This window comes from Leptinotarsa decemlineata, unplaced genomic scaffold (genome assembly GCF_025532065.1).
Source record: "Leptinotarsa decemlineata unplaced genomic scaffold, Ldec_3_MD MMD2_tig00000505_RagTag_RagTag, whole genome shotgun sequence".
NCBI lineage: Eukaryota > Metazoa > Arthropoda > Insecta > Coleoptera > Chrysomelidae > Leptinotarsa > Leptinotarsa decemlineata.
Window position 1 is genome coordinate 11,582,890 of NW_027412549.1, and position 13,182 is coordinate 11,596,071.

The 13,182-nt window shown below is 34.2% G+C and overlaps 1 protein-coding gene across 1 annotated transcript in view; it reads right to left on the reverse strand.

Moving 5' to 3' along the window:
* LOC111508633 (uncharacterized) overlaps window positions 1–12,934 on the reverse strand; it is a 100,080-nt gene extending 87,146 nt beyond the window's left edge. The window contains exon 1 of the mRNA XM_074173939.1: window positions 12,778–12,934. Coding sequence (XP_074030040.1) covers window positions 12,778–12,804 — 27 coding nt within the window. The 5' untranslated portion in view covers window positions 12,805–12,934. The remainder of the gene's footprint in view (window positions 1–12,777) is intronic.
* Window positions 12,935–13,182: the final 248 nt, after the last annotated feature.

A 13,182-nucleotide genomic window follows, 5' to 3' on the forward strand; every position in this document is an offset into this window, starting at 1 on the left:
CATTGTTATTTAATGAATAACAAACTTGCTATTCAAAGAAAGTATCATGAAGATCTCATCATGCATTCCTAGCGAAATCTTTGTATATCCTTTTAAGTAGTCGCAAACCAATTTCAGTTTGAGTTGTCCCAATAATGGGAATCAATTATGAAAGAATTACAATCAACCTGATGGTAATTCGTATACTTGATCTCAATCAAAAGCTTGATTGGTACGTTTATTAGATTGATACTATTATTAGACTATTACCTATTGCTTAGAACGTTATATAAGTCTTTTAGATGATAACTCGGATAGGAATGCAATTCTTCATATCACTGATTTTCTTACGAGACAGCGGTCTCCTGATTTGAAAGTATATATTACGGCGACAATAAAGTTATACCTTTGAAAATAATATTTCACGATTCCAAATGTTCGAAGGGAAGCATCTTATGGGTTGAATTTTTACTTCGAAACTGAAGTTGAAAAAAAATTCCTAATAATGAGAAGAAATGTTCAGAATAGGTTTGATTCGGTTCGCAACTACTATTAGGAATTTTAAATCTTCTGTTAAGCAGGATATTTAACGAGTTAGTCACTCTCCCACATACCTCATATATGGCAAAAATCTGACGTCATTCGTTTACGTGTAGACACCATAACCTTTTTCATCTGAATACCCTAAACAACCAAATTATAATAATAAAAAAGATTGAAAAAATGAATCATCTATTCATCAGCACTTCAATATATTATGTGAGCTTGAAATCAATCGGTTAAAGTTCAAATTTTTTTGTCATCTATGAACCTGAAATATTAATAGTCTTGAATGTCGGGTTCCCACGCAAACTATGAGTTTATTGACATACGATTATGCATAATACAGTACCGTTAGTGCCAAAAGGCTTATGCTAAAATTACTGATTTTTTACTAGACCTGTATTTCATCATAAAATGCAACCCCTGAATAGTCCGAGAAATTCCTAGCAGAATGATATGATGAAATTAATAATTATCATTTTCGCTCATTATTGAATGATCTACAAAAATAGTTTTTATCCTCCGTGTTATAAATGAGCGTTTTTCCAACAAGTATGCGTTCAAACTATGAATCCGTATTTTTATTTCATACATACACGTGTATCTAAAAAAGGATTGAGAGAGGTTTCTTTAGGTCACTATTGAAAAAACATCCAATTCAAAATAGAGATATAAAACAATCGAAATATTCATAAAATGAGCTTCGATAAAATCGAAAAACTATTTTTCATTCATCATGCATTTTTTTTAACTTTTGATTATTTTTCATAGACACATAGTGAGAATTCGAAGAAATTATTACCACTTGCTTAAGATACAAAGTTTTGCAATACTGACAAGGCCAGATGGTCTATACAAAACTTGGATTACCTTGGATCCATAATTTGCAACTACTTTCGTTATCAATCTTGGCATAATATGTTAATTGATGATGAAGACCCTCTAGATCACATGAAATTTTTGATTTCATGTTCAACTTTGAAAGAAGGCAATAACAATAAATGGAAGTCATATTCAGATGGAAACCAGTCTAACATTTTTCCAGCTCATTAAGTGAAGTCTCTTGGAAAAAGAAATGTTTTCATTAAAAAAATAACAAAGAGTACAATTTAATTTTATTGTGGCTCTGATCGACAGGTGTAGGCCAAGACTCGCCGAACACACACTCTCTTATTGACGATAACTCCGGGCACTCGCATAGGACATGCCTGACAGTCTCATCTTCCTGTTCACACATCTTGCATAGATGTGTGTCCACTAGCCCCATATAATGGAGGTGTTTCCTTAGTTGACGGCGGCCAGTCAGAAATCCTACTGTTAGGCGTAGATTTTTCCTGATCATTGCCAGATATTTCTTCGGCGCCAGCTTCCCAGGGTCGCCCAAGTTGATCCTGTCAAGATTGCATCATTTGATTCCATCTCATCTCTTTAGGGATTGAGCATGGCTGTAACATTTGGCCAGTTCCGCAATTGTCGAAGTAATCAGGCCGTAGGTGCCACTGGGTCATAAAATTCTTAGTCCAGCCGCTTCCTTGGCTAAAGAGTCGGCAATGCGATTACCTTGACTCCTGTCGTGCCCTTCAACTCACCTCAGAAGAATGTTATTATCTACCGAGGCTTTGGTTAGATCTTGGTGACACTCTAGTACTAGCCCTGAGGTTACACGTCTGTTCAAGGTTGAGTCTACTCGTCATATAAAACAATCAAAGTACTGGGTAAGATAATATTTTTATTTTATTGAAATATATTGTTTCTGCAATATATAAAAATATTTGATTTTCTCCATGTGTTGTTTGCAATGAATGAACTCAAAAACTACCCAACCGACTTTGAAAATTCTTTCATCGAGAGCAGGGTTTCTCAAACTTATTGTCCCTATTTCCCCTATAAGACCTTGAAGACCACGGCGAAATCCTTAAAAAAATACTAACTATCAATAGGCATTCTATACTCCACTGGACCAAATAATTTCAGTCTACATAAGACTAAATAAGCGCCTCATTACTTCAAATAATGTATAGCAAATTTCAACCAAATCGGTGTAAGGATATCAATGATATTTTATACCTTTTTTTCAAACTTCAACGCCCTGTATCTCAGAAACGAAGCAACTTCGGACATATGTTCATAGCAACTTTTTTTTTTTGAAAACGATCCAACGAATCACCCTCTGAAGTTACGTACCGTAGTTATGAAACACTCTGTATAATATTTCTTAATGTTGAAATATTCGCTATCCTGGACTGTAATATTCTTCTTTCCATCAATAAAAAATTTAATTGCTTCCATATCCCAAATATAGACAAGAATTATTTATTTTCAGTGAATCGAAAGTAATTTCAAGTTGAAATAAGGATTTTTTTCAGATCCTATTTAGGTTGTCAATCACAAAATGTCTATAATATATAATAAGCATCAACTATTGGAAAATTCATATCTTACAAAATTATATCAATAACAAGTGTGACTCAAATAGCTTCTTATTTTTTTTTTCAAATTGGGAAAGATCTTAATTCCCATCAATTACATAAAATAAATTCCGTATTCTCAAGATTTCTAGACGATACTTCTCGGATGCGAAATAAATAATTTCTGCATAAAATTATGTACATACTGACGCTTCTTCAATATTTCGAAGTTTTAGTTTCAGTTGGTAACGCCTACAAATTTACATAACACATATTACATTGGACTTTTACTTTCTTCGATACTGAATTAATTGATTTCTTCAAGATGACTCGAATCAAGGTCATTACGCAGCCAAGTAGAAATCTCAAAATTTATTTATATAGAGTGAAATTTATTTTTGTGTGGTTTTCGATTCATATGTGAAAACTACTCAATAAGTTCGGACAATGATGAAACACTTATGAAGACTCCTTACAGAAAAACTTCGTCAAAGATATTTTCAGAACCAAATGTGAAAATACACTTGGTCTTATGTGTCGGGATACCAAAATCTATAGGATGGAACCAGATAAAGAAATGGGTTAATAAAGAAATGGAACACACACGGAAAAACTTATTTGAAGGGCCATCTGAGAAAATAACTGAAGATCTGCTTCAACAGAACAAAGTAGAGCTCAGAATAATTACAGGGCCATTCAGTGGACATTATTCAATTAAAGGACACCTGAACAACATAGGTCTAAAAAATTGAGACCTCAGCTGCAGTGATTTCTGGAGACTTGGGAAAAATTGATGAGTTAAACGCATCCAAAGCACAAAGAAAAAGACTTATTTGGAGTGGAGATTAAACAGAACGAATGAGCCAAATTATTGCATTAGTTGTTGCTTCAGAATATACAACAGAAACTGAACTCTAGCCATAGGACCGGTAAAGTGAAATTGAGAAAATGAAAATTGAACTCTGGACTCGATGGAGATTCGAATAGCTTTATTAAATAATAAACAGAAGAACACAACAGTTGGTTTCATCACAATATTCAATATAACTTCCACAATTTGGCAACATTTCTGTACAGCAGCCTGGTACTAGAAAAATACGAGAAGTAAAAATAATAGTGGAACCATGACTTTGAAAAGTTATATCAAGAATGAGCGGTATGTTCTTTAGAGTGACAAGTACATGATTGTGCAACGTTTTATTTTTTATTGTTTTTCTGAGTAACGGTAAACTGGTGCAATAATCATGTGCTCAGCTCTCAATCCTGGTGTCATGATTTTCAATCCTCCATCGACTAGATAGTTTTCTCGTCAGAAGGTGGACTATTTCTGCTGAGATATTTGGCTATGAATAGCCAGATACACGTCAATTCTGGACGAAGATTTAAAATCAGTGGCCCGAAATGAAATTTGAAACCCGATTCTGAGACCAACATTCAACTTGGAAATTGCAGGAAATACTTATTTTAGTATTAATGTGATGGACGATGAATAAATGAAAAAGAATACGTATTGAACTGAGAATTTGCAATCAAATCATTATTTAATAATATCAAAATTCACTTATAAAATTCGAAATCAGAATCGAAGATTACTTCACCACACTTGCCACTGAGTATATATCTATCTCTTCGTCTATAATTCAGGTCTTCATTACATGAAATCAGATTCGAAGATTATTTCACTACACTTGCCAACATGACAAGCTGAGTATCTGTCTTCAGTACACAGTCATATTTTATCCAGAAGTCCAATGAGTCAATCGTTATTATTCTGTCATCTCAGACTACTGGATTTGAGTTTTTCATCGACCTACAGATGGTTATTCCTCAGAGAAAAAGTTTTATTCTTCTCTAGGACCAAAGAAGTGATTGAATATTAACTTATAGAATTTTATTCATTTCTATGAAAATTGGTAGCAAATATCAATATTATTGCTTCATATTCAACATGGAAATGAAAGAAATAACAGTGAATTCAAATTTGGTCATCTATATCAGATGACTTCCCTCGCAAAATTTCGTAACGGGGAATTACACTCACATGAGTTAGAACTGTCGTCAAAAGATGATAGGAATTTTGTCATCGGGGATCGTAATCACTTTCGTAAAAGGATGTGGAAACAGTGATGACTGTTTAACCATCAAATATCCTCTGAGGTACATTTTGGTGACGTGTTTTATTTCCTCGATAAAACAATATTTTATCAGTGGTTTTAATCCATTTGAATTCTTTGAGGTGATTTTTTAAATCTGTAGTGTTTCATTTGCCAATGAGGGGAAGTTTGATTTTACTTCTTGCTTGTTTCTCTTCAATACCATGATGTACAGAAAAATTTTCATTGATTTTTTGTCTGATCAGTGTATAAGGAGTCAAACATTTTAGTATCACTGAGAAAAAAAAATGAATTTTTCGGTAGTAATACTTTTTTTAACATTTTTTACAATGCTTATGAAATATATTTATTCCTTCTACGGCGCAGTTGTTAATGCCAACCTTTCAGTACTAGGTATTATTATAACCAGAACTAAACTACTGTATTCCAGGTAAATGTTATGAATAAACGAGATTTTGAATCTTCGTCGGAATTCAACTTTCAAATGACTTTGCAATTTGGTTATCAGAAGATGCATATTTGAAAAGTGTTGAATATGACTGACAATTCAATTGAGTTGTTCATTTCAGAATCTCTTATCTTGGTATTTTCAATCAAAAGAGTTTCCTTTTCAAAAATATAACAATATCACCTCGAAGTAAAAATATCATGACAAAATGGTTAAGGCTTTTGCGGCCGAGGTTTTCGGCGTCACTATTTTTCGGGTTCGAAGGCCGTGTATTTTTGGAATTTCTTCCTTACGTTTCGCTGGCGTAAGCGACTAGCTACTTCAGAGGTTTATACATCCTAGATTAATATCCGATGCCTGAATATTAAGGTTTCGTAACGCGTATTTATGCTATGTCAGGTAGTTTTTAGCTCGCACAACTTTCGACTTCTGAGGGTTGTTGTTCGTAGGGGTGCGATAGCTGGTTCACGGAAAAACAGATTTAATTTTAATTGGATGAATTTATTACAACAAATCTCCTAATTCCTCTAGACCTTTCTGCAAGTCGACATTCACAAGCTCTTCATTGAAAAATAGAAAAACTGTTTTTCCGTCCTAGAAAGACATGATAGTCGGACAGTGTTAGATCCGGTGAATCGGGGGCGATCGAGTAATTCGAATCCTAACAAGCAGCAAGCGATTTGTAGGCAGAAGCATTATTATGCTATACCTTTGAATGACTTTCCGTGTATTTCCTATACAATTTTTCTACTAGTAACTTCGAATAGTAATTCACATTTATATTTGAAAAGGAATATTTTCAGAAGAGGTTAGTTTTTTGGAAAAAAGCTGAATATAATGTTATGAAACAAATGAGTGCTTCGTTTCGTCTGATGAGTTGATAAGACGAGTGTCTTATCACAAAAGTTCGAAACAGAGCGTGAGGATGATGGCGGATGAGAAAAAGTGATTTTCGTGTAATTCAATGTTCATGTGAGAATAGCTGTTTCGAATAGATAATTTTTTCTAGTTTGTATCTGGAAGGAACGTCTGTGTGTGATCTACGTATCTTCATTGTAGTTATTTTCTTTGTTGCTCTCGTCGGAAATTTCACACATTTTTTCTTCAATGGTGGAGATATAGAAAACCAAAAAGCTTTTCCCCAAAAAAGCAATTTACAGTTATTGTTCCATCTTTTTTCCCAAAAATCAGTAACGATGATCATTGGCAATCCCAAAAAACAACTGAAACAAGAACTATTAAAACAGATTCTGATACAAACTTCCTGCGGTTTTAGAGAATCTGAAGGTTTCCATTGTATCGTTCATTGCTTTGTTTCTGGGACGAAGAAATGTACTTAGGTTAGGTCTGAAGTGAGTGGGTTTATTGGACCCTCCACCGCAACCCGCAAGGGTTTATTGTGGCTCACACCCATTCACACTCGACCAAATAAACCCAGCTTCTTAACGAAGCCGATTAGTTTGTATGGTGAGTGATCTTTCAGGTTATATGGTAAGAGTACGGCTCTGCCGAACTCTAAAAACCTGATTCGGTCCCCAGCGGGGCAGGCACAAAGTATATGCTCTGCTGTTTCATCATTTTTCAAAAAGAGGCGACACACACTGTCTTCCGACAGCCCAAGTCTTTGCATATGATGATTCAAATGACAGTGACCTGTAAGACGGCCTGTTAGACGTCGTAGTTCATCCCTACTTTAGTCCAACAACTGTTTGGTATCAAGCTTCGAAGGGTGAATAAACGCCTTGGAGTGAGCCAATCCTGGAAGATTCTGCCAGAAGTCCATAAATCTTCTTGCCATTCAAGTGTTCAATTTTTGTTTGGCAAAGCCTAAAGCGATGCCAATGACAGGTTCTGGTCTGATGAAGCTACTTGCAGCACCCTCTTTGCAAGGGAGTCGGCAGCCTCATTGCCTCCCAGGCCAGTGTGGCCAGGAATCCAGACCAGAGACAATCTGTTGAGTCTTCCTATCGACGAGAGTCGTTTTTGGCAATTTGCTACCAACTTTGACGTTGCTCGGTAGGAACCAAGAGCTTCCAACGCCGCTTGACTGTCCGAGAATATATTTATTGAATTATGTATGAGGTTGGATTCTTTCAATTTCTCCCCACACATTTCAATAGCGTAAATTTCCGCTTGAAATACTTTCGCATAGGTTCCTGGGCAGGTAGGTATCTCTGTCCTGGGTCTGCGACTAAAAACATCTGCACCAGAACCGAAAGGTGTTTATGATCCATCTGTGAACCAACAACTATCTGCTCTCAATACTTCCTTCTCCTGGGGGATCCAGTCCTCTTTACTCGGGAATAGTACTTTATAAGGCAGTTTGTAGTTGACAGTTGGAGGCTTGAAGTCAGAGGTCATTTCCAGTATACTGTGACTTCCAGTGTCACCCAACAGTATGTGGCATTCTGCATTAAATTGATTTGAGCAATTGGCAATGTGCACAAGTCTGTACGCAATCCATCTAGACTCCCTCTCCAGAAGAATGTGGAGAGGAGGTAGATCTCCACATTCCACACTCCACATGTTTATGGCCGTTGATGCTGATGGCACCACTGATAGCCAGACAAGCCTGTCTCTGTAAGCCAGAGAGCTTCACTTGGGAAGTTTTCTGTAAAGCCTTCGGCCACCAGGCAATTGCACCATAAGTGATCATTGGTCTAACAGTCATCACATAAATCCAATGGATTTGTTTGGGACCTTAACCCCATGTTTTATCACAAATCCCTCGACATGTCCATAGAAACATTCTGGCTTTGTGTAAATGTTCTTAAGTTCTATCCAAAGTAACAACACGGCTTGAGAAGTTTGCTTTTTTTTTAAACCGAGTATAGATCGAACGCGTAGCTTCTAGTTATGTATGCCTCTGTCAACATTCATATATTTTTGAGTCGATTTTGACAAAATGTTTCTCATATCTGAATAGAAGTGAACTTTATGATATACGAAATATTCAGTGGCTCAGATATTCGTTTCAGTCCATTTTACCGGTTTGATAAAATTATGTTATGAACTACATACTCCAGTGTTTCAATTTTCACAATATCAGTCAACTTCCTTTCTTTTCAAATTTTATTGCGCAAGTCTGATGAGTTATTCATCCTTGCTATTGTAATGCATTATTTTGTTTATCCACAGGAGTAGTCTAGGCTGATTAGATATGAACATGTGCTGATAGGTACAAAGAAGCTCTTGTTGATGAAATCGATGAAAAAAATGAAAAAGATCAATAATATGCGTTAGGGCCGGACAACCTGTCAGGCTAAAGGTGCGACTATAAAACATGAAATAAATTAATCGCTGCTGTTGGAAAAATTATTTTCAATATGCCTTCAATACTTGAAATTTTAATAGAACATTCATGATATTATATATAAAAAACAATGGATCTTTTGAATTATGGATCATCCGTTTTCTCCCAAATTTTGTATAAAAATCCATTTTTTCATGTAAACCTGAATAAGTAGCACTTCATGTTTATTCCTCCTATTGGAAAGTCGATTTCGAAAACAGATTTTACCATTTAACAATATCATTGTTATGAAAATATTTCTCATACTTTTTCCAGAGAAAGATGAAAAAATATTTTCAAAGAGTCCTCTTTTAATTTTTTATAATATCAAATAATAATTTAAAATTATTTTGTCTAAGAAATTTGGTCGTTTAATACGTATTCTATTCAATATTTCAATGACTTATTCTGGTAGTGAATCATACATTGAAAACTTCAAACAATTAGCATCAGTTATTGTTTGCTGTATTAGCTCCAGTATTTGATGATATCACTTTTCAAATTACTTGCGAGCATATGAGGTCTGTGACTGACAAATTATGCTTTTAGATTACACAGTGAAAATGTATACACAATTTATTTATTTAAGGTCGGCCGTAACTGATATTTGCATACATCTTCCTTATAAAAGTGAGTTGTTTACTGCACCTTTATGATTTCATCTAGCTGACATTATCGAATAGGTGTTCAACATCCACAATCCATAATGGAACTTTTATGCATGTCGTATTTATCATCGCAGGATCTCCAGTAACATTGAAAAACTGACTTTTACCTTTACAATATATCAATAACAACCAGTAAAAATTATTTAAATTTAGCGATTGTAGTTATTTTGAATTCAAACTGACTGAGAATGCATATTTTGTTTCGTAAATGAAATATTCTGGTAATCAGTTTTGAAATATACTTTTTAATAGTTATGTTTTCAGATTTTTTCGAAACCGGTTTCCTCTACAACACCAAATTATTCAGCAACTCGTATTCTTAATTTTACTGCAATAAAATATCGAACCAAATCCCATTATCGAAACTGAATTGAAAATGTTCCCATAGTTTCTTTTGTTAGTTTCGTTAAATTTCCACGTTTTTCCTTCTTCTGCAATTTGAATTTCATAAGCAAACAGAGTTCAAGTTGTTTAATATAATTATTGTGGTTTATTTTGAAAAAAAAAAAATAAAAAGTAGGATTATTTCTGAGAAAACCTTTTTATGATTTTGCGCTTATCATCCATAGATGTTCCTTCTGGACTCATACTGCAGAAGAGAATATTTATTTCAGATGAGCAGTATATCCAAATGAATGTACTCAAATTTTTTTTATTCTATTTCAGTATATAATTGAAGTAACTATGATCAATTATAATGTTGTAAAAAACTTGCAGAAATTTGAAAAAATCGCCTTTCAAATATCCAAAACACAGCGCTGTCCAGTCTTGGAACACAATTAGTTTGTTTCCTGAACTCTGGTTCGAACATTACTGCTGGTTTTAGACGAATGCAAAAGGAGGTACTTAAATTGTTGAAGGTCAATTTTTTAAAGCTTGAATAATGCGGTGTCGCTTTATGCTTTATTGAAGCAACTATTGCTCGAAGCTATTGCTCGAAGCAATAGTTGCTTCAATAAAATGTGTGTGCTTGTTAGAATGTGGAACAATGGGATGAAATCTATATCAGGTATGTATATCTGATGAAATCAGATATATTATATATATATATATATATATATATATATATAGAAAGAGTGTGGAATAGAATATACATATAGAATATACGGACCGGTAGAATTTCTACCGATTTGGCCCGTATATACTGCAGAGCATTCGCCACACTCTGTTTTATATATACCTGACGAATGTTCTGCAGTATATACAGGCCAAACTGGTAGAAATTTCGATGTAAGACTTTGTGAAACGTCTGTTTTGACAAAAAATCTACAATGTATGAACATCACTCGACCCCACTTTCCATTTAAAATGTTAGAGTTGTTACTCACCCTCACTAGGGGGTTGAAGGCACAGGTAGAAAAATACATCTAAAATGTGTTCCCCTCAAAAGCAAAATTGACCTGTCCGAGCATTTTTGCGTTAAGTTACAAAAAAAGGAGAAAAGCAAGGTGCATACTTTTCGTTGGACCACTCGATATACCCCTACACCAGCAATTCGTCTTATATAGGTCTCCACTTTCGAATTTATAAGTTTAACAGCCCTTATAATCTTCAGTTTTGAATTTTATAGTTGGCCGCCTTGTTCATTCAACTACCTCTCCTTCTAGCTTATCTAAAAACTCTCGATATAACAAAATTTTCAGAATTGAAGGGGTTATATTTTTAGGAGTGATTAATTTTTTTGGGAAAGAAAGTTTTTGGCTTTCTACTACTCCATCTGATACAAAAAAAAGGGATGAGAGAATCTTCCAAAGAAAGGAAGGAAGTAATCAATTTGAAACTCTATACATGAATGTGTAGATCATGCAAAGAAGTAACTTTCAGACACAAACTGAAAGAAAGTCCTCCTGAAAATAATTCTTTCGAAACAAATACTTCTATATGAACACTGAATTATACAGAAGATACTTTTCTCTACTTTTCTTTCCCAAAAAAAAATTTCAGATTTCACATGTTTGTTGCATACTTGATAATTGCGGGTAAAATCCGAAACCGGTCGTAAATATGAAATAAATAGTGGAAATTAGACAAAAATGTATTCATTCATTTCATTGAAGTGAAAAAAGTGCTGTATACTCGTATTGCTCTTTTCTATGTTCTTCATTTTGTTTATACCAGACATGAAAAATATATTTGAATCCTATGGTACCAATATTATTATGAATATATTTATTTTATTCTCCCATACGTAACTTCTTCTGAATATTCGTATTAATTTTATCATAAACAATTTTGAAAACAAACTTAATTAGGAACTATTCACATTATATGTTACGTTATAGAAAATATGTGAATTAGATAATCAAAACAACATATTATACATATATTTTTTGTAGAAAAAAAATCCACTTTCATCAACTTCTTCTAATAATCCCATCAATGACCTATGAGGAAAGGGAAAAAATGAATGTTTGACGACATATTGATACGGAAAAGATGTAACAAAAACTGAAAAAAATCAACAGTTATTTTTCACTCAAATATGCCGAGACGGGCATGAACATGTGCGTTACATTTTGCCGCCAACATTTGAATGTTCAGAAAAATCGAACATGTTTGAATTGTCAAGTGTGTGCTATTCGATTCTTTTGATTGAAAAGCTCCTTGAACTAAAGTATTCAGTGTGTGTACGGCCTTATATCATTAATCATTGTCTATGCATGGAAAATACTCGAAGAAACTATTATTTAACTATATTTTCACTGTATAAATGCAATAAAAACCATAAAAATAATTTCAGGATTGTTTGTGTGTGCATTTTTGGGCGCTAATCTCAAAAACGGCCTAATCGATTTGAATGCGGTTTTCACCAGTGTATTATGGTAGGGTAAGCTTTAATTCATATTCAATGTTTGACTATGTCAATTAACAGGCTATTAAATACTCTTCAGTTGCTTTGGCTGAATTTTTGGTTAGTACCTATTTTTTCAATTTGTGAAATGTTTTCTTATGAAGCAAAACAAGCAAATACATGATATCTGTTGTTTTTAGGAAATCTGGAAAAACCAAAAATTGAATTACACTCAGAGTTGTGGGTAACAGCTAATGAAAAATTAATTTAAAAATGTACAACCAATATTGATACACACCAATATATTGTACTTTTTAATACGTGAACTAATTCCTACTGATTTTTTTTTATTACAAGAAATTTTGAAAACAGTTTTAATTGGGAAGCATCCTAATTTTATGATATAAAAAAAGTATGTGTGTACAATTTCAGTGGATCAAAACAAATTAAAAACTCCGTTTTCACCAAATTCCTCTAATAATTTTGTTAACGACCTACGAGAAAGCGATTAAAAAATACTCGAGAGTCACATACCAGAATGAAAAGGTAGTAAGACAACATAGTATCACTTGCGTCGAAAGCGTCGCACTCTGAGACTCACTGGAACAGCACAAACAAACACTGACCGGCGCGGCTTGTACGCGTATCTGGTGTCGCGAATTCGAGTCCGGGCGTTCGATCCGGTGGCTGCAGAGTGGGCGTGCCCCGCCATCGAGAGTCAGAGGTCGAGTACAATGCAAGGTTGTGCGTGCGTTACGTGTAATCCACTTATTTCTTATCTTTTCTATTTGTCGATGCAGAGGGATACCAAGACAATGAGGTGCTAAACGCTAACTAACTACGGAAGCATAGAAGGGTCACATATTTTTATTATTTTTCCTTGGAATTCCAAGTTTAAAAGTTGAAATTGTGACTTCAAACTCAACATTTCGACTCTAA